General features: G+C 36.4%; 1 protein-coding gene across 1 annotated transcript in view; it reads right to left on the bottom strand.

The window, feature by feature from the left end:
* Positions 1-23,645, bottom strand: part of LOC309485224 (cadherin-18) — a 112,782-nt gene that overhangs the window by 32,338 nt on the left and 56,799 nt on the right. The window contains exons 5-8 of the mRNA XM_082152004.1: positions 9,819-9,986; positions 7,683-7,870; positions 5,856-6,109; positions 556-692 (exon numbers count right to left, since the gene is read on the bottom strand). Of these exons, the coding sequence (XP_082008130.1) occupies positions 556-692; positions 5,856-6,109; positions 7,683-7,870; positions 9,819-9,986 (747 nt within the window). The remainder of the gene's footprint in view (positions 1-555; positions 693-5,855; positions 6,110-7,682; positions 7,871-9,818; positions 9,987-23,645) is intronic.

Here is a 23,645-nt window from a genome sequence, read left to right as displayed (position 1 = left end):
GTCCAAACAATCTATGCATTTTAAACTTCATAAGGTAATACAACTGATTATGAAAACTAATAAAGAATAATAATACAGATACATAATATTAAATAATGAAATTATATTAAAATATGGATTTTTTGTCTTCAGACTCCCTTTTAATGATATTCTACAGTGTTTCTGCTTCTGTTTTGAAGCTTGAAAGCTTTGGGTCTCATTCATTTTAATTGCATGGAAAGAACCAACAACCAGCAGTCTTTAGTTTTCTCCTCTCCCAGAAAAAAGAAACTCATACGGGTTTGGAACAACATGAGGTCGAGTAAATAATTTTCATTTCTGAGCAAACAATTCCTTAAGTGGTTAGAGGTGTGATCTTTGACTATTAACAGACCTGCGGAGTTGATTTCACAGCAGTGAGCGGGCGAGCGAGCGATTTTTAAAGCGAGAAAATGAACGGCAGTCCGTTTCTCATGAGTGCACGAGGCGTTTATTGCAGAGACTTGTCTTGGAAAACTAATTTGCAAGTTATTAAAGTGACGAAGTTACACAAGCACGGCTTCTGGTAGTACCCACCTTCCTCTGTTGCCATGACAGTGATGTTGTGCCAGGGCGTGTCCTCCCGGTCCAGGAGCTGAGTCGTTCTAATGACTCCACTGATGGATTCAATATCGAAATACACCTCTTTGTCTTCTCTGCGATCGATGAAATACCTAAATATAGAAGAGAGAGAGAGCATGAATACTGCATGAGCCTTTCCGTCTTTCACCCCTCTTCATCATAGCTGTGGCATTAATAGCAAAAACAGCTGGAATATGCATGATTATAAGAGAGATGGTATTGCTGTACATGGCTTAGTCCGTGAAACCCTGCCAATTTCATGTGGCATGACTTACGGCAGGAATACTCGACAAAGCTCAGGCTAAAGGGCCATATTAGTAATTTATATAGTAATTATTTAATATTTTACCGAACAAAAGCTTATTTCAGAGTAATTATACATCATGCCACCCAGCTCTATGACAGATCACTGTAGAAATACAGAGTGGAATATATAATGTGAAAAAACACAGTGATTTCATGGAAAGCTGAAAGGTAAAGATGGAACATTGTAAGAGGTTCATTAATTAAAAAGAATAATGCTCTAAATACAAGAGTTCTTTTCACAGTTTCTAATTAAATTAGCTTACATTATGTTTGTCGGACAAAATGCGCATTGTATTGAGCATTAATATTGTCTCAAAACTCTCATTTTGTTCATATGATTTCTCTAAATGATCGATCACCCTGGCAGACACCAAACAGGTCATTTTCAGTGAGATTTATGAGTGGTTTTAGGTATATACGCAGATGTGTATTAATATTCCAGTTAAAATGACACAGTGAATCAGAGCTATTTAGATAACAACAGACCTGGCAGAACCTTAATTATAAAGGGAAGAAGAAAAAAAAAGAGTAAAAAACTACTGGAGAAAACTGCAAGGAGAAAGTCTGTGAGAAGAAGCATTAGTTGGACATAATTAACAAATCCTCAAGTGACATGCTTGGTAGAGACTCTCAAAAGACTGTCAGAATCTCTTTCCAAGTATGAATGTGAAATTAAACCACATTTGCATTTCCTGAAGAAAATACTAGAGTATGCAAGGCAGCCGAAAATTAGTGTTAACATTTTATGTAAGCTTATAATTCTAGTTTTGGTTTAGGAGAGTTAGTTTTTGACTTTGGATCTGCTGTTTTGCTTTTTTATAATAATATATAATATATATTAGGGGTGTAACGGTACACAGAAGTCACGGTTCGGTACATACATCGGTTTTAGGGTCACGGTTCGATACAAGTTACAGTGCTATATAAATGAAGGTGCTTCAACTTGACTTCGCCACCCAACATACCTTTGCTTGCCACAAAAAAAACAAAAAAAAAGACATGCTTAAGTGCTCTAAAAAATATTTCTGTTTAGCTTGGAAGAAAGCTATCATGTTAACTTGGAAGAAATATATGAAACACAAAAGATGTCTCTGCAAAACACAAAACATCATCCCAAAATCTCTGTTAATTCAATACCAGGCTGTCCATTGTGAAGAATATGCCTTTAAAAACCATTTTCACCGCAGCATCTCATGAGACAAATGCTTTACAAGATATATGATAATGATCAGATGCATCATTATAATGGTTAGGAGCAAAACTAAGGAGATAACAGTGACCTTGCTTATTTTTCCATAAAGCTAATGCTGATTCTCAAACTTCAATGCCATTTTATTTGTATGCTAATGGATACATACAGCAGTATAAATTCTTGTACGGGAATGAAATGCTTTTTTTTATGGGAAATGCAGATTAAAATCGGAAGAGCAGAAACGCAATAAATGGACTGAAAAAAATAAAATAAATGTGCTATCCTTCAACACAGACTAAAAAAAAAAAGAGATCAGGGATTATTTATGAGACTTTTCTCTTGTTTTCTCTTATGTATTTTATTTATCTATTTATCACAGCGATAAATGCTGATGTAAAAGCCGTTCGTGTGAAACCGACGATCTCACTCACATCAACCAATGAGAATCCCAGCATTTGCATGACCGTGAGAGTTATGGCCCCTCCGTCACGCATGGACTGTGAAGGTTCATTCAAAGATGGCTTGAAAACACACATCCTCAACCCACTAGTAGAGAGAGATGCTAATAAACCATACAGGTCATATCTCATTACCACAAGAAAATGTGCACCGTCCTTGACTGCAAGAGACATGAGAGAAAAATAACAATAAGGATTTTACACTTTATGCATTTTACTGCTGGTGAAAGGAGCATTCTGACGATTTATTTTTCATTCCATTGTTCACTGGCGTGTCATTCAAATTGTTATGTTCTGTAGACTATGATGTGCACAACCGTTAATATTAAGAATACTACATTTATTTTGTTTACAAAAGTTTTGGTAACACTTTATTTTACAGTGTCTTTGTTACATATGTTACATGTACATCTGTTATGCATAATTACATGCAACTAACCCTAAACCAAACCAATCCCTAATCCTAACCCTATAGTAAGTACATGTAGTTACTTAATATCACTCAGTACTTAAATGTGCAATTACAATGTAACAAAGACACCTCAAAATAAAGTGTAACCAAAATTTCTTACATACATAATATGATTCTTCTGGACTTTACACATTAGGTTATCATATTGCATTCTTGTTTTGTTTTTTTCCATAAATCATAACTGTTGGTCACCCTTTACGTCTGTCTGTGGGTTTTGACAATATTAAACCAATGAAAAGTATTAAAACGAGCTTGTGACTAAACCTTGCAAGTCCATTGGATCCTGAAACATTTTGGACCATCTCTGCTTGTTTGCAATGCAAGGATAAATAAAGAGCTGGTTGTTTGGATAAGTACAGTGTTTTCTTTACTCAAGAAACACTGCATATACAGTATATATATATATATGAAGAGTTCAGATGCAAAAGCCTCTAAGTGCCATCTGAAATTTTCTTCTAGAATGATCATTTTTATCAAGCTTGTATATTTAAGTTCAATAATTTCACTTAAATGGCAATGCAAATGACCTATTAATTGTCATTTAAGTGAAATTACTTGACTTAAATATACAAGCTTTATAAAAATGATCATTCTAGAAGAAAATTTCAGATGGCACTTAGAGGCTTTTGCATCTGAACTCTTCATATATATATATATATATATATAAGGCTGATGTTTTATGTATTTGAGGAGCAGAGAAGAGTGTCTTAATCTAACATTTTTCATTGAAGTCATAGCCAATACTATGCGTAGCACTTCAACCTTAATAACATGATATTTTGGCCACATTAGATACAAAATAAATAAGAAAATAACCTGAGTGCCTACATAGCGACAATAAATTGAATAACCTTTAAGCTGATGAAAATGTAATGCAATGATGTAATGCAACGATGGTTGATCGTTGCGACGGAAGCGAATCAATCAAAACTAACTTTAGCTGGAAAATAACTTTATTAAAGAACCGCTATAAAGCCAAAACAATCTCTGTTACCTTAAATTATACGTTTATCTCTGTAAAGCTGCTTTGAAACAATCTACATTGTTAAAAGCGCTATATAAATGAAGATGACTTGACTTGACTTGACAATGCACTACTTACAGCCTCAGATTTGGCATTCTAATGATAAAGAAAACACATATGTCTGACATTCACTGGTCAAAAACCTTGTAACATATATTTAGATTTGGTCAAATGTTAATAATATAAGGATACACAGAAGTGTCAGACCATATATAAAGTCACAGTTGTTTAATTAAACAGTGTGTAATTGTAAAATAATAATAATTTCCATTTCCTGAAAAAATAAGCAGTTTTGGATGTACAAGGTTTCTGCTCGTCAGTGGCGATTTTTCACATTGTTCATACTTTACCGCTGCTTAGTAATTAATCCTGAGTAGATAGATTGTCATATTTCTCATATGTATTTGTAAACCCAGGGTTAATATTATTATTTGCATATTTTACATAGCATTGATCAGTCAAGCACAGAGCCAGCATCAACGTTTTAGTAACTGCCTTTGTGCCATTTCAAAACTGCCTTGTCAATAGACCTTATGTAGCCCCGCCCCTTTTCAGCGCTGCGCTCGTTGTCTTTTGACTTCCGGTCTGTATTTTCACAGCGATTTTGCGTTTTTATGAAAGAACGGCTCGTTTTTAAAATCTTCCCGGTCTACTGACATTTGTTAAGACATCTGCTTTAAACATTACAGTCCTCATGATAACTTTCGTTAACTTTACATTAAGTAAATCCACTTCAAAAGCTAATTACTCCTGGACAGCAATGCCATAGAAATATTCTAGAGATGGCGGCGCCCTCGTTTCTCTGGGGCATAAGGCCTATAGATTCTATGATTCTATATCTGAATATATTCAATAAAATATTTTCCACTGGCTTCTTTAGGCAAGCAGCATGATATGAGTGCACACCCCTCTTTCATTAAAGTGTGCGGAGGTAATTGAGCCTTTGGCAGCAGTGTTTTACTAACATACGAACATGGGGTGCCTTAACTGCTCCAATTAACATTATCCTCCATGAAAAATAAAAAGAGAGAGAGAGAGAGAGAGAGAGAGAGAGAGAGAGAGAGAGAGAGAGAGAGAGAGAGAGAGAGAGAGAGAGAGAGAGAGAGAGAGAGAGAGAGAGAGATAGAGAGAGAGAGAGAGAAAATGTCGGATTATTTTGCTATAGCATGGCATTTGAGCATGCTATAAATAACCCTGATTTACTAAAATCTTGCTAGTGGAAATTCTAACAAATTTTGTAATGTGCTTTGTAGGCATATTGCTGGCGATTTACTATGAATTGCACAAATAGCCACATATATTAACTTTTTGGATAATATTCATTTAATAAGTATACCCACCTTAATAATAATATAAGATTATATTATAATGTATGTACTATAATAATTGTACAAAGTTATTTAATATTAGTATTTGGCTGATAACAGGACATTTTTTTTTACAAAATAGTATGTATATCAAGAAAAGCTATTTCAATAATTAGCTAAATATGTAGTTATACATAAAAAAAAAATATATAAAAAAAAAATATATATATATTAAATTTTTTATATCTATATTTAAAAATTTAATTTTTTATGTATAACTACATATTTAGCTAATTATTGAAATTGCTTTTACATGTAAAATTAATTAAATATATAAATAAAAATATTATATTAATAATAATAATTATTAATAGGGATGAATCACAATAGTTGTCTAATCGACTATATATATCGGGTCAACACATTATGACATTATGGCCTGCGTATAATTGTATTACCGGTCGGAGTGTTATTTTAACCCTTCACATCTTCTTACCTGACAGGGCTGTTTTTGCTGTCTGGGTCTCTCGCTGTGACGGCTCCCACTTCACTTCCAACCTTTGCGTTCTCGTACACCTCCAAAATGTAATAATCCAATGAGAAAACCGGCGGCTCATCCACGTCTCCGACTGTGATCTTGAGCGTGGCATCATCTTTGAATGAGCCCAGATAGGACAAGCGTGGGTCCAGGTGTGTGTTCTCTGCAGCGATGTGAAGGCTGTACTGCTTCTTCTTTTCATAATTCAGTTGCTGAGAAGAGAAAACAGGAAACCAGGTGAATTGAGAAAGATGGGTCTCGGTCCGCTTTCAAACAAACTCTGGTGCGGTTAAACTAAAATATAAACGGAACAAAGACATCTAAACTAACCAAACGCAGAAGAATACTTGTTTTTTCTCCACATAGGAGCTATGTTGTCCATCCCAGTTCAGTACTGGCGTCTGAAATGGCGTCTTCACGCAGCAGATCTTCGTTTGTGTGTGATAGAGGGATTCCCACCGCTGTTTTGAATCCTTTACACATTTGATAAGATCTTCACGAGTTGTCAGCTCAATCATATACCATGTAGCTACGCACATACAGTGAGCGCATTTAGCCCAGCACACAGCATTGTTTTGGATGTATGATAAGTACCTTTGCAAAATCTAAAAAGCCTTTTCGTGCTTTTGCATCATTAAGTTTGGTCTCACAAATAGACCGTGTGAACGCTCACCGAACAAGGTCTAAATGTATAATTTTCTTTTTTGGTCCGGACCAAAAGAACCAAGAGAACCGAACTACAAGTGTGAACTGGATAATAGATATACACAATATTTAGCTTTCAGTCAGTCAGTTTCAGTCACTTTTTTGGTGGCTTCTAGCAGTTTCAAGTACTCCAAAAAGTTATGAACTGAGATTATATTAAGGTCAGTCCTTTTTGCTTCCAGAGCGCAGAAGCTAAATCGCTTTCTAGATGGGGTCACGTCTGTAAACGCCACGAAACCTGCCCGACCTTCACCGCCCGTCTCGTCGGACAGATCTGGCAGGCATTTATTTACAAGACCGGCTTTAGGAAAACTCAGTATTCACTGGATTCACAGCTTTCCTGACCCCAAGGACTGAGTGTGGAATTGAAGCTCAGAATAAAGAAAAGAGACCATTAATGAGCATCCGAGCCATGAAGAGTGCCAGACGTCTGCTTGACCTAGTCAGGATGGATAGATTATTCATACATGTATTTGTCAGTGTATCCGTGTAATTTCAGCGTCTGCAGCTTCAGATTTGATGCTATTTTGACAACATCTTGACTGGTTTAATTATACCATCCTTTTTCTTTCTTTTGTTGAAGACAAACACTCAAGGGAAAAGTGAGAAAAAACATATTGCAATCTGGATGTTAACTTGCTAATGCGGATTCATGCATGACTGCAACTTTTTTTTTGTATTTTAGCTCTTTGTTTGTCATGTCTCTGTTGGCTTTGCAGTTTAAAATAAAGAGACATTCACTAAAATGATAATATAAAACTAAATTTTCTGCTCTCTAGATATGGTTCATGTCCTTCCACGAAAAAGTCCACCACAAAATGCTTTTTACATAATTTGAGATGTTGCAGAAATGACACTGTGGTGGAAACGTTCATTACTTTTGGACAGAAATCTCCTGTGATGCATTTATATTCACTGGTGAACAATGTTATCAGAGTTTCTTTTCTAAAAGCCCACCAGCCAAAAAGTGTTCATACGGCCGCTAATTAATGAGGGTTTAGAAAACCCTCTAAACATAGTATGAGCAATAATAGTCATGATGCTTGCCTTAGTAAACACCAATGAAAATGACAGCAATACCTTTCTCAGCGTGATAACACCCTCTCTAGTGTCTTTGTCTGTGGAGATGGAGAACATTCCGGCCCCCTCAGGGTTCAGGATGCTGTATTTGATCTCTGCATTGATTCCGATGTCATCATCGTTGGCTTTGATCTTCCCCACTGGCTTTCCCACCTGTGCCGACTCTGGGACAAACACCTGGTAATTCTCTGCAGACACACACAAAAGCGCGCATGGTGGTTTGTTCGATTGGCTGCATGGTATTTTAAAGCATATCTATCATGATGCCTCTTTCCGACTATGCCTCCAAACAAGCCACATCGAGCTATTCTAGAAGTATTTCAGTATCGCTGTCATACCCCATAACCAACCACAGCCACATTCCCAAACCACCTGATTACAAAAGCTAAATGCAACAGAGTGCAACGTCATGTCTCACTTTTCCGACGGCCATGGTTCCAGATGTATATTTGGGGATTTCAAAAGCTCTGAGATGAATCACAACATTACAAACTTTGATCCATGGTAACAGCAACTTCTCTGATAGGTGGATCTTAATGAGGTGGACTCATTTAAAAGACTTCTGGCTTCTACAAAATCATATTATACTGTGCTATAGCTTAATATTGGAACTCATAGTCTGACTTAAAAGGTTTACACATTATCCTTAAAAAACATATGTTTCTAGGGAGAAAATTAATGGTATTGTTTTTTACTTCCAGAACCCTGCTGTTGTGCTCTGTTTCTGAGGATAAAAATAAGACAACAAAAACTCAAGATCCAAGACTCATAATTGGAATTTTACACAATAAAACCGTGTTCCTGTCTCTATTCTCTTCATGCTAATTAATGATAAAAAAAATGCACTGCAATGCACAATTTATATGAGTCATCTGATAGTGAGACTGCATCTACAGTTTATTAGGTATATTTCCTTCTCTTCCTCCTAATTATATATTATCCATGAGACACCCTTGAGAAAACAAACTGTTTTCTTGTGATTGTCTGGGAAAAAAAACTACTTTGAGAGAGAGAGAAAAAAGTGCATTACAGCAGCATACTGTATGGTTAAATTTTAAACCGTAATGAGGATATTTCTAGAAGATGAAGAATCGGAGAAAAGCGAGGTCAAGCTGTATCACTTCTTTTGCCAAGATGTCTCACAGATTTGTTTAAGAAAGTTCAAGTCTGGATGAAGTGTTCAGGAGCGAAAATTCAGCAACAGCTCTTTTCCAAAAGCTAGTCAGTTGCCTACAGATTTTAATGGTTGCATCTTAAGTCAAATAGAGTGCAACAGTTGGGTTCCGGATATAGAAATTGATTTTGAATGATAACTTATAAACCTTTAAAGACAGCCTTACTGTGAGCTATGAGGCAGTTAATCGATAGTATTTGCTTCTGCTGAAGCTGTTAGCCTGCATTATTTTAACTTAGTATTAAAATAATCATGTTTAACAGCAGGATTTATGGTGAAAAACTATTACCCATGATGCTGTGCAGAAAATTCCACCAATCAGCATTGAAACAAGCAAAACGTACCAAAAGATCTTGTTAACTCCGCTCACTCACATGAAGCACCCCAAATAATATAATCGAGTCGGTCTTCCAATCTCTCAAAATACTTAAATATTTGAATATATGCATATTCTTCAATAAACTACCTTCATGTGATTGTAGTACTTTCTATACACAGTCCTTTCTGTACACATGGTCTTGTACATTTGTCATTTTGTCTGATTTTCAAATACTTTTTTACTTCAAATCAAAGTTTGTCATGCTATGACTCACCTCGTGTAGCAGATTGACTTGGCTCATGGCTTATAACGCTTTAACAAAGTTTATTTTTTATTTTTTATATCCCTATGAGAGAAATGAATGGAAAAAAGAATTCAAGAACCAAAACCTTTGAAAGTGTGGGCCCTTACCCTAACCTGCACTCTATAGAAACCCGTAAGTGACAGATTTGGAATGCTGTATATGAGTCATCTGACAGTTTAGGCAGCAATGCTGTGCATTATGACCAGCGCTCTGTGAACAGTCTTATAATACTGCCTCACTAGGTTGCTCACTAGGTCTTTGAACCAAAATCTACTGATGTCCTTCTACAGCAATATGTTGCCACTGTATTTGGTTTTCACAGTGGCTAACATTACTCACTCTGAGGGAACTTTGGTGGGTTGTCGTTGATGTCAGTTAGCGTGATGTTGACCGTGGTGGAGCCCGACAACCCTCCAACCTGCCCTGCCATGTCTTTGGCTTGAATCACCACTGAGTAATGTTCTCTTGCCTCTCGATCCATGTCTGCCAGGGCTGTTCTGATGATACCTGCAAAATGCACACAAACATATGGCGGCTTACGCACATAAATAGTATAAATGCAAGGGTTAATAAAGCCACAAGCAATTTTTCACAAAATTATTTTCCTTAAATGTATGTATAATTTCTACACTTGACTGCATTCTCTCGATCATCTCACACAGCGTTCAATTTCTTATCATTTTTGGTAAAAATGTTTCAGCCAAAATACGTACGTGTGACCAATTATACATTGATGATTCATATTTATAATTCTTGGATTAATCTAGTTGTGTATCAATAGAATTGGATGCAGAGGTAATGCCGTGTGCAGTGTGACATTTTGTAAGACTTAAAATAAAACGCTTTTGTGTCTGGAAGGTCTTTTCTCCGCCAAGGTCAGTTTCTGTACATTTCACTACCATTCAAATGACATCAAAACCTTGAAGTACTGGTGAACTGAACCATAGTCTTCAATCATACATAACTCAACAATGACATGCACACACTAGATATGGACAATTTTGTTGATTCTATGGAAACATTTTCACTGCAGTGTTTTAGTGGTTGCTACAGTAAGTGATTGCTTATTAGCCATTAGAGTCATAAGAGATAACAGTAAACCAGGCCCATTTCTGAGGCCAAACTAAAAATCGACAAAAAAATGTGATTTAATACAATGCACATATTGTGTGCATATATGTTTTTACATTGTACTTATATTTAAAAAAATGCAGGCATGCATTTGCAGCTGTTGGTAATTTCTGTAATTACATCTATAATTACGTGGTTGACCATTCCCTTACACCTACAGTACTCATACCACCTGTTCCTAGCCTTACCCGTATCCCACCTCAATAGCAGCAAAAGTGTTTTGCAATAAAATATGAACACAATAAGTGCATAGTACTTATTTTTTTGATGTAACTGTTGAGATTTCAGTAACATTTTAAGCTTTACTGATCAATGTTATCTCAGGATAACAAATACTTTTTTTTTTCACCTTGTACATAATAATTATGCGAAAATGGTTAATAATAAAATGAATGACTTCAATAAATCAATAAAATGCCTTTTCATAGTAACTGCTTGCTGGCAAACATTTTGAAATGTTGTTCTGGCCTTTTGGTGCAGAATGTGGAGTTCACGCATATTGCTCTAGAGAATTGCGCCCATCAAAAAAAAATAAAAAAAAAAAATAAAAAAATATATATATATATATATATATATATATATATATATTATTCACGTTTGTTTTTGCATTTAGAGTCACATCAACTATTTGTATGTTATGAGGAATTGCTTAAATGTGTTTGCTGCCCAGAAGCAACATTATGCCACAGTGGAATTGATATGACGCTTCCATTATAGTGAATATTGCAGTTATCAGCTCTCATTCACTAAACATTTTCATGAACAAATCATGAAATGTAGGAACAACTGACATCCCTCACATGCAAAAATCATATATTCTTGGTGGCCTTATAAACATGTTAAGATTAAATTGTATACATGGATATACATTCATACATATGGTAAAAGAGTAAGTAAAGGTGCATTATAGCTTCAGCTGTGAGGTTCCTCTGCATAAAGATGCAGATTTGAGTTTGTAAAGCTGGCTAACCAGAAGACTGTGATCTGGGTCTGTTTTAAAGTTTTTTATTGCGTTTGAACTTGTTTTGAGGTTGGCACACTTGGCATTGCACGGGGATATTGCTGCGCGTGCTTTCAGGCAGAAGCCAGTCTTTAGAGAGCATCATGTTCGCTGAGAGTATGCAGAACGAAAGGAAAGGGTCTGCGGAAAGCCCTTATATGGACATGATTTGGCTGCATTTTATGCAAATTACACACGGTCGCTCATTCAGAATACTCCAAATTCATTAACATTAGAATGAGGGTGAGAACAAATTCATGTGCGTACGCACGTGTTGTGAATTAGACGTAAATGTTTAATGAGAAGAATAATAATAATTTTTTCCTGTGCGTAAAAACACGAATAATCCATGAAAAGTGGATGAGACCCAATGTTTTTATTTACATTTGTTCTACTTTGTCAAAGTACATATTCTTTTGAACATTTTCTTAACATTTGGGTGAAATTTAAGTCAAAAGTAAATCCAGGAACCAATTCAGTGGCAATCCACTGACTCACCCTGAGAGACCCTCACACCGGTTCAAACACGTCTCTGAATCACTACCGCCTCACACAATACATCACACAATGACTGTTAGTTCCTTTCCTCTATCTCTTTGTGTCCCACAATGTCTTTCTTTCTCTCACTCAAATCTCCCTCCCTCTCCTTCTCACCTTTGTACTGTGTCACAGACTTTAAGTCCTCATTTGATGATCAAACCCGCAGTCAGAAATCACACAAAAGCCATTGCTGGAAAATCCACAACTATATATTAGTAGGTAGGACTGAGAGGTAATTTTTGAAAGTTTGGTAATCATTTCATATAGTTCACTATCACTTTCCATTATTTTAGTCTTTTGTACAATTCCATTGACAAAAAGCAAGTTCCTACTGACATCTTCCAAGAAGTGACACAATTTTAGAGGGAAAACAACAGCACCATAATCATTGGATTTGGTGGATTACTGATATTTTGAGTGCTATAATTGGATGGCTTGGACATCGTGGATGATTCTGCTTTATCTTGTGTATAAATATGACCCTTCTTCCTTAATAAACTTGAGAACGTTATGGTATTACACCGTCTCTGTGTCTGCTTGATCATTCTCCCGAGATCTCCTGCCACACATCACAAAGGTTGAGACGCCTGTTTCCATCTGATGACTGATAGCCTCGAGGCTGCCGGTTGAGAGTCTACATGAAAATGAAATCTGGGGGCTCGTCCGGGATATTCCCAATTCTGTGATATTTTGAGTTTCTAGATCAAAAACAGTCCAACCTGTTTGATCAAATCAAATGAGAAATTTGTATTATATAAGCATAATCTAAAATTGAATTAATAAAATAAATAAATAAAGCTATTGCTCAGAGAGGGAATGACAGTCAACTTATACAGTCCATATACACTACTGTTTAAAAGTTTGGAGGTGGTAAGATTACAATTTTTTGAAAGAAGTCTCTTATGTTCCTCACCAAGGCTGCATTTAGTCAATCAAAAATACAGTAAAATATGTGAAATATTACACAATGTAAATTATAGTTGTTGTGGAAAATATTAAATACTCAAGTTTTCAGTGTTGCATGATCCTTCAGAAATCATTGTAATATGGAGAACTGACGCTCAAAAAACATTTCTTATTATTATCAATGTTGCAATTTTCTTCTGTGATTACATCCCGACAACCACAGAAATTTCTCCAGACGGGTAAAATATGTTCAGAATGTTAGATTTTATTTGTGTCAGATATGAGGGATGTTCAGTCAAGGAGGAACGGCAGGAACAATCGCTCTTTACAAAATGAAAGTGTTATCAGACAATCCAATCCTGCTTTATATTTGCTTGAAAACAATAGCGTAGGTAGCCCGCGGCTTCCTCTGACAGAGGGGTTCGACTGACACACAGTCAATACACACAAGCCATTAAAGAACAGATTACAGACTCATGAATAAACACTCGGTTTTTGAGTCAGGCTCCAGACCGACTCTAAACAGGAATTCAGCACGCCGTTTGCATCCCCATAATTGACTGATTCATTTTTCACTTTAATTTATGAAGTGCAAACAGAGAGAAAATATTGATTTGTCATTATTACACTGAAAGTGGTTTTGCATAGACCATAAATAACCGTCGGTTTTCTCCGTTATTGACTACAATCATTCCTAACCTTTTTTAAATACTTGTTTGGTTTCATTTCCCTCATTATAATGAAGAACTAGAATAAAGAATAAATGATGATGACGCCAGCGTTCTGTGCTCATACACCGGGGGCCTGTTCTCCTCATGTGAAGAGTGTCGGGTTGACAGGCTCAGGATTAGCTGTCTGTGGGCAGGTTACAACATCAGATGCCGGTCAAGGCACGAGTGACCGGAGGCAACACTATTAACATGCAGGGCATGTGAGTTTGACCATTGTCACCTGTCACAGTGAGAGCAGGGCAAAGGCCTGCAGAATGCACTAGGGACGGACCAGGATGTCTTGCACTGTTCCAAAAATACCCGAGAGAACAGTCAATTGTTCATACAATTGAACATTCTTACTTGTTTTTTTACAGACAGGTGTTATGAGTGGTTGCAAGGACATTGCTGTGGATTTCTAGGGTACTTTAGTGGTTTATAAAGCCCCTTTCACACAGAGATTCCGGAAAATACACGGATAAAGTGACCCGGGATTTGACCCGGGTTTGTTTGATTTTGGTTCATTCACACTGCCAGTGATTTTTCGGAATCTGAGAGTGCGTTCACACACAACCCGTAAAAATCCCGTAAAGACATGTGACATCGATGTGACTTGTAATGTCTCAGCAGCGTCTTAAGTTTGCTTATGTGCTGCAATTTCTCTCTCGAGAAACCTCGCTTGCGCATTTTTTTCTCTGATTCGATCATAAACAAGCGCATTACCGTTTCACAGCTGGCGAACGATCCCGGCTTCAGCGTCATCACTACGACACGGCATTATTACGGCTTTTTTTTCACACAGCGCGCGTTCCGGGACTGAACACGGCAATGTTACTAGGTCCCCAACCCAGCATCGATGCCGGCATCAATCCCGGGTCGTGTTTGCGTTCACACAGAAGGCGTTCTGGCAATTTGCCGGGATCATCGCGCTGTGAGAAAGGGGCTTAGTGAAGTCATAAGAGACGACACTAAATCAGGCCATTCATTTGTAAAAATTAAATAATTAAAACATTTCACAATTTAACTTTCATATATTTATTTTAGTGTTGTGTTGTGATGCAAGAAAACCAGATTGCATGATGTTATTTTAGTATCATTGATATACTATTATAATTTTTGCCATCGCCGGAATTTCCCGGCAATCCATGTTTACTGTTAAACGGTAGGGGACGCTATTACACATCTTCTGAAAGAATACAGAATCTCCAGATAAAAATCACAGGCGAAGAAGAAGCAGAAACAAGCCATAAAAGCATTACACTCACGTAAGCTAACACGATTATCAAACACTTACAGTGTAAACATCATAAATCAAAACTGCCTAGCGTTACACAAAGAGCTATTGGACTGTGGAGCTTTCCTGTTGATGGAAGTGATTTTCTCAGCTTTTGTTCAAAATGTTGCTTCACTAAAAAAAATTATCAAGTGGATGCATGATACAAAAGAATGCATGAAGACATAATAATTTATTAATTATCAATCATTTATTATTATTGATTAATTATTAAATGTATTATTTCTTTTGATATATTCTGTGTTCAGATGTTCATACAACAAAATATTCTAGGGGACATGAAAGTTTTGTCCCAAAAAAAAAAAAATCTGGCTTTTTTTCTAGCTTTCACACTGATCTAAGCTATTTTACAAGAAGCAAAAAGGTAGCAGGGAAAGAGTTGATATATTATAATGGATCTTTATTTTATTTTGTATTTTCCGTTTTCATTATCATTTGAGTTTAATTTCTAGTTATTTTGTCCGTCATTTTTATAAGTTTTGTATATGTATTAAATAATTTGTATTTAGCTTTAGTTATTTTTTTGTATTTTTGTCAAAAATGAGAAATGCTGAGTTAAATTTTTTTATAATAAATATTTGATTGTATTTCAGTTAATAATTATTTTATTTCAATTAATGAAAATGTTTTTTTAAGGTTTTAATTTTACTTAACGATAACCCTGATCTCACCAACCACAACTAAGAAAACCTGCAAAATTTGGCACTTGCAGTGTAGTGTAGTGCACTCACATTTTAGCTGTATTGCCAGTGTTAAATGCACCCTTCCATTTATATTTCATTATCTGTGAATCGCCCACATCCCAATCCAAGGGGGTCCGTCCTTATTCCACCCCCTCAAACCTGTTGGATCTGTCACCAGTCCTTGTTCTGGGACCTCACAATTTACAAATGAGAAGAGGCATTAAAAAACAATGTCATAAACACCTCCAAAACATCTCCTAATAAGTACCGCAAGCGTACCGAAGGTTGGAAGATTTCCCAGAATGCATCTCAGCAAACAAAAGCCCAGCACAATGGTACAAAAGGAGGTTTGTAAACTTTCCAAAATGAATCTCCCATCCATTTCTCCTGCTTTAATGCCATAACTCCATTTCTAGCCTGCCAACGCTCGAGCCCAGCGGCTAGGCAGAGATATTACCCGAGCTGCAGCATTACTTAACCTAGGCTCCTAAGGCAACAAAAGTCTCTGGCACACAGCCATTCACTCCATTAAAACAACACAAAGACTAATGTTGTGACCTTTTCATCAATCGTCAGGGGTGAGGGACTGTCTCTCCGCAGCCATCACTCAAGTTTATTGTGTGGGATTGGTAAGTGCTCTTGAGGAAATGTGATACAGGCTTGCTGTAAATGAGGGAGAGTGTAGTATTTGTTATTAGGATGTACATGAAGGCTTCAGGGAAGCCCCCCCAAAATGAAAACCCTAAATAAACAAACATCCATTCTTTCATCAGAGCCGACTTGCAACCCCACGGCATTCTTCCTTTGCTCAGAAGAACCATGAGGTATCTATGGAAACCAGAATAAGCCAATTCCTGCACAGCCGTCGAGGAACAAGTGGCAAGTCTGACCCAGGGTTAGCTGAGTGAGCAAAACTGTTTTAAGCCTTTGACTGGTCTCTCCCGCACCCCTTCTGTCTGTAATCTTCTATCGCTTCGTCTTATTCCCTCTAGGTTTTCACAGGCTGTAAATTTATAAAGAAGGTCAATCTAAGGAGAGCAAAGGAGATTATGGGAAATCACCTATGACCTGGTTGAGCGCTAAGGGCCGTTCACACAGGACTTTGTGAAGTTTATTCTGTAGCCTGATGGGTTTAAACAGGATATTCAGCAAGACAAATTATGTTATCATCACACAATGCCAAAAGATCGATTTTGACTTCATGTTGACTTCAAAAACCGCCCTGTGTGAACGGCATCTTAGTCTGCAAGACCTGGATTCAAAAAGAAAATGCTGCACCCAATTCAAAGAGTTACTGTATTTTATATTATATTGTGTATGTGCTTTTTTTCTCTGGAGGTAAGATAGCTCAGGAGAGGTTGGTAATATGTTGAATAGCATTAGCGGCTGGGGAAGGCTTTGACAAACTGGCATGCTTTTCTAATTTGATCAGAACAGGAAGTTGCTCTAATCTTTCCTTTTAGAGACTCCCTGATCTGTGTCAGAGAAGCTCTAAACTCACACTCTAAAACCCTCCAGACTCCCTGATCAGCAGAGAAATTAGCCTACTTATGTGTATGGGTATGTGTGTGCGTAAGAGGTTCCTTCGCTTTGCCCATCATCGAGGCCTCTGAAATTGGGAATTCTGATTATTCCCTGGAACCTCTTTACAAGAAAAAGGGGAAGATGAAGATCCGACCTCACTTATTAATAAGCGTAACGTCTTTTTTTTTTATTACAATAATAACAAAACATTTTACAAACAAGAGTACATATAACCATACATGTCAGGGGTAGAGAATAAATAATAATAAATAAAAAAATACTGATTTGTTTCTAACCCTTATACATCTGTTGTTCCAGATGGTACATTTATGGGGGGAAAATTATGACTATACATAAGAGTCCATGAAAGTAGTGCTTGTTTATGGAAACTTGCAAGTTTTTTGTTAAAGGGATACTTTACCGTTTTTTCATATTAAACTATGTTATTCCCTTAACTAAGACGAGTTGATACATACCTCTCTCGTCTCAGTGCGTGCACTAAATCCCTCTGTCTTGCGGCGAAACTTTGTTAGCCCAGTTCATTTAATATGGGCCAAGCAGAGAAGCTACCAAACACCTCCACGTTTTCCCTATTTAAATACAGTTACTCGCGAAGTGTAACTCGACCTAGAACGGTGACACAAAACAAAACGTTGCGCTTTTCTAAGCGTGTAAAATGGATAACTATTTTGTATGGCGGAATACCATAGCAAGTGCTTGTAAGCACTTCGACTTGGCGCAGTAATATCTTCACTCGTGAAAAATCCTCTCACCGGCCCCCGCTCCCTCTAGTGAAGATATTACTGCGCCAAGTCGAAGTGCTTACAAGCACTTGCTATGGTATTCCGCCATACAAAATAGTTATCCATTTTACACGCTTAGAAAAGCGCAACGTTTTGTTTTGTGTCTCCGTCCTAGGTCGAGTTACACTTCGCGAGTAACTGTATTTAAATAGGGAAAACGTGGAGGTGTTTGGTAGCTTCTCTGCTTGGCCCATATTAAATGAACTGGGCTAACAAAGTTTCGCCGCAAGACAGAGGGATTTAGTGCACGCACTGAGACGATAGAGGTATGTATCAACTCGTCTTAGTTAAGGGAATAACATAGTTTAATATGAAAAAACGGTAAAGTATCCCTTTAACATCATAATCACATTTTAGTATAAATTCTAGACCACCTACTTTTTGAAAGATAAAATTAGGTACCGTATACCATTATACTTTGCTTATATTTTAAATAATTTTGAAAAACATTCTAAAAAAACATCACTATTACTATTGTTTGGTTAGGGTTAGTGATTTGAACAAACCTTGTTTGTAATGATGCGTCAAATTGCACAGCTTGTACATTATGTTTTTGAATGTCTCTTATGCTCAAAAAAGCTGCGTCTGTTTGTTCAAAAATACAGCAAAAACAGTAATACGTATCATTACAATTTAATATAACTTTTCTATTTTAATATATTTCAAATGTTGCGAGAACCAATAAGGTTCATTCTAGTTCCAGCACATTTGAGTTTCCGCTTTTTGGAGCATCAAAGTGGTAGTTGTGTAAACTCTCAATGGAGAGACAGAAATCACTCTGATTTTATTAAATATATCTTCATTTGTGCTCTGAAGATGAACAAACGTCTTATGGGTTTGGGAATGACATGAAGGGTGAGTATATGATGACAGAATTTTCATTTTTGGATGAACCATTGCTTTAATGCTTTTGTGGAGACCACCATATCGAGAGAACTTCTACCTTGGCCAGTAACCAACCGAAACGCCAAACATCGGTACACTAGCATCCTGATGGAAAGCTTTGCACTATCAAACACCACTCACATTTTCCTTTCATCTAGTTAATTATTAAAATTATTCAGTAGGAAGAATCACTATGCTTGTTAACTGCTAGTTTATATGAGCCGAATAAATCCCAACACCTGACATTAACATCTCCTCTGTTTCAAATGGAAATTAACCAAATAAATAAATAAAGCCATTGCTTTTAGTTAACCACTATTTATTGTAATGGAGCATGAGGTTGAGCACAAATCCATAACCGTGGCATTAAACTTCTGTTTACGGTGCCTTTGTAAATCCCACCAGTTACAAATGAAACTGTATATTACTACTATAGCATTCTCCTCCTAAATGACATGTCATTTTCTGGCCCTGACTTTGTTATTCTTTCTGGGTGCATCTACTGACCTAATGACCACAATCATCTCAGCCAGCTCAAAACAATACGACTGCGCTTACCATATAATCAAAGCAAGATTGACTATTGACCAGCTCTCTCTCAGTTGAATTGATTCACGTGGGCTTCTCCTCTGTCTCCTAGGGTGCTTTATCTAAAGTTTTAATCTCACATCTATATTTGTGTTCTCTGACATCCTGAGAGAAAGAATTTAATCGCCAATTACCAGTGAAGCAATTCAATAGCATATTAAAGGGTGGAAAGGTGATAGTATCTCATTTCCAAGAGATGATTTGAGTTTGCCTGCAGCTTTGACTGCACGTTAGGTGGAAATGAGCAGTGTTTGACTTTCTTATTGTGAGCTTTCTAATAGGATGTCAATAATTTTATACGCAGAAAACAATATTCAGGACTCTTAAGGCCCCGATATACTTCGAGCAAAAACTGATGTGAAGTCATATTGAACAAAATCAGGCTAAAACGAAGTTCGTTTTGGGAGTTCGAAGCAGCTTTCTTGAAAAGTTCACTCCGGCTGGTAAACACCTTTGTATTACCATTGGTTAGATTTTTAAAGATTTTTGTAACTTTTCCAGTTTATTTCTCCCATTGAGTCCGTCGAGGTCAGATGTCCGTGAGTAAAAACATGAACACAGTAGAGAGCCGCTTTATAGTAGAAAATTAAGTTGTACTTCTGATGAAATGAGACACGGACACTGTTTTTCATGTTTAATACGGTAAAGCTGCTTGATTAAGCAATCTATTGTGTAAAGTGCTATATAAATAAACATGACGTGACTTTACTAGAGTGGCGAATTGCATGTGCAAACATATCCACGTTGCTATGATCAGATACTTTTCTAATGCTTTATTTATAAAAATGCTTACTGTTTTCTCAATTTTGTTGTGTTTATTTTGTTATAGAGAGGAAAGCGTGCCACACATATTTACATATTCATCTAAATACTACACTCAGCAGAGTGGGCGGCTTCAGATGTTGGATAACAGTATATCGCTGCTCACATATTTAGAACTTCGTTTTATCCCTTAGCGAGGGGGGCTAAAACTTTCATGCAACCATAAAATATTTGGGAACGAACAAAAAATGAGCAAACGTATAAAAAATATAATATTATATACGTTTTATTTCTCAAAATCAATGCTTTTATTCAGCTAGGAACAATTCAATTGATCAAAAGACATTTATAAATGTTCAAATTAAAATATATATATATTTTTTACTTTTGGATATTGTATTCTGGAAAATGTGTTATGTACCATAGTTTCTGAAAACTGGAATATTGATGCTGAAAATTCAGCTTTGCCATCACAGGAATAAATTCTATTTTAAAATACACTAAAATAGAAAACAGTCATTTAAATATTTCTGTTATTACTCAATTTTCATCAAATAAATGCAACCTTGGTGAGCACAAGATACATCTTTTTAGAAACAAATAATAATAATAATAATGGTAGCTCTTTATTTTACAGTCCTGTTCCCCATGTAAATAATATGTACTTATTATAGTAATTGCAATAACTGGTTAATAACTAGGTACTAAGCCTAAACCTATCCCTAACCTTAACCCATGTAGTTACCTTATATACCAGTGCTTTCTTAGGCAAGAACACTGTAAGTACACATAAGTGCACATACTGTAAAATAAAGTGCAGCAACAACAACAACAACAACAATAATAATAATAGTCGTACACACCCCAAACTTGTGTAGTGTATATTTTTGTTTTTGAGTGAATGTTGACAAAACTGAAAATGTATTAAGCCATATTCCAGGTTATTCTCTACATCGTTCAAAGTGTACTGCATAACAGAAATGACCCATATATGACATGTTGTTGTTGTTGTTGTGGGGTCAAATGAGAAACACTAGATTCATCATCTCATCAGTCATTTCAGTCATGTCGGATTCTGTTTTAGGAAACAATTCACACCAAACTTCATTCATATGTCTTTTGAGGTTCTGTGTAAAAAGACAGCTCAACAGAGGTCAATATTGTTTAATCACATTTAAAAAAAAAATTAATGTTTAACTTAACTGTTGTGTTTTACTTGCAAAATAAAAGCTTTTCAACACCATGCCTGTGATGATCAAAGAAAAACATGAAAAAAAAAAAGAGAGAAGTCCCACAAACCTCCTAGAGAAACAACACCTGATACAGCTGTTGACAGCAGGGAACATCAAGGAAAAGCAACCCTCCTACACTGTCTGTCAGAGTATATTAAAAAAGATGTAGATTAAGGGGAGAGATACGAAAAAAAATAAGTATTGCTAACATGACCTAGGGCGTCATGCAAACAACCTTGCATTACCTTCTTTAAATGAAAGGTAGAATCTGCATATACACCCACAGCACTGGGTCATGACTTCAGCATCAGTGCTGGAACAAACTCTTGATACACCCTTTAGAAGTGAATACTACCTCAGTCTACTTTCTCATCTTTGTGCCTCGCACCCTTTATGTTTTCACTAGGTAGTATACATATTATAATATTTATACTCATGCACACCTACCTAGTAACCAGTCCTGAGGTAAATTAAGCAGTTTAATTATTTAAGCCAACTCTCACATAGAATCAGTATTGAATATAATTGAGTATAAAATTAAATAAAAACAACATAATAAATACATAATATAATATAATAACTTATACAAATGAAACATTAATATTCTCTTTATTTATTTAATGTGCAAAAGTGCATAATAAGAGCTAAAATGCGTATTCTGAGACTTGTCGACTTTGAAGTACGCACAATATGCGCTGACACCATCATCTCCAAATGGGATATTTGTGTCTTCAGTATTAAATGTCCCGAAAGGTAGTTTGTGAGAGATTGAAAGTGAAGTGTCACTAAAAGGCAATGCAGTAAAGCAACAATAAGTCAATCTTTGTTGTCTTTTTTTTTTCTTTCTCACACAATCCCCTTGAATCGGTTTTCATGTCTCCTGTCTAAATGCATTAAGTCCTTGAACACCATCTAAAATGAACTTGAACACTGATACTGTCGCGCCACAATTCCATTAAGCATTTCATCTCTAAAAACTAATATGATATGCCTGCATGCTCTTGACAACTTTGCGGAACAAAATTCTTCATGGTTCCCCTCCAAACGGCTGCATTTGTCTTTACTAAAGGCCAAATGTTCACAAATCTGGATGGACTGTATTATCAGAGCACTAGTCTGTCAGGGCTGATAGAAGGGATTCGCGAGGGCATGTTTGGGTGAAGGCTGAGAGGTGTCTAGAGATTTTCATCAAAAACTTCTTTGAGGTATTTCTGGCAACATCTCTCAAAATAAGCAGTGTACTGTGGCCATGAATATGTTAGGACACATTGGTGGTGCTTGCGTGTGTGTAACATGTAGTGAAGTGAGGGGTGTTTCAGCACCACGGACAGCACCAGCAAATCTGATAAAAGCACAGAGGCCCGGGAAGCATTTCAGCACAATGGACAGGGGCTTTTTTCTCCATTCTCTCATCTTTCTGTCTTTCTTTTTTCATTTCTGCATTTCTATAATTCTTTATTTCCTTCTATACTTTTTTCTGTTCTTCCCTTTCCTTCTTTTTTTTTTACTTTCTCTTACCTGCCTTATTTTTCTCTTTCCTTCCTTTATGTCCTCCCTTCCCATTCTCCTTCCTTCCTTTTTAGTAAATCTTCCTTGTCTTTCCTTTTCCCTTTGCTTTTTATTACTTCCTTTTTTCTTTCCGTCATTGCTTGGTTTTTCGTCCTCCCTATTTTCCACTTCATTTTTTTGATCCTCCTTATTTTTTTGCATTTTAATATTTACAATTTTCATTCATTCATTATTTCTCTCATTTCTTTCTATACTTATGTTTGCTTCCATTTCTCTTGCCTTCCTTACTTTCTTCTATTTCTCTTGCCTTCTTCCTTCCTTCTTTCCTTCCTTCCTTTGTCTTACTTGTCTTCCTTCTTTCTATCTTTCAATCCAGTTTCTTTTCTTCTGCTTTTTTCCGTGAGACAAACACAAACTGTGCCTCTATTAACATTTAATGGTTTCTTGTAAAAACCCTCAAACAATGTCCACCTCTAATGAACACCAAATCCATCTCAAAGCACTCTGAAACTCTTTCTCTCTCATACCGTCTTGTCTTTATCCCTGAAAGCCTTTACACAATGTTCTCTCCACCTCATTCTCCAGGGATGCTCTCCATT

The sequence above is a fragment of the Leuciscus leuciscus genome, assembly GCF_965113295.1.
Source record: "Leuciscus leuciscus genome assembly, chromosome: 21".
Classification (NCBI taxonomy): domain Eukaryota; kingdom Metazoa; phylum Chordata; class Actinopteri; order Cypriniformes; family Leuciscidae; genus Leuciscus; species Leuciscus leuciscus.
This window is presented reverse-complemented; position numbering and strand designations above follow the sequence as displayed.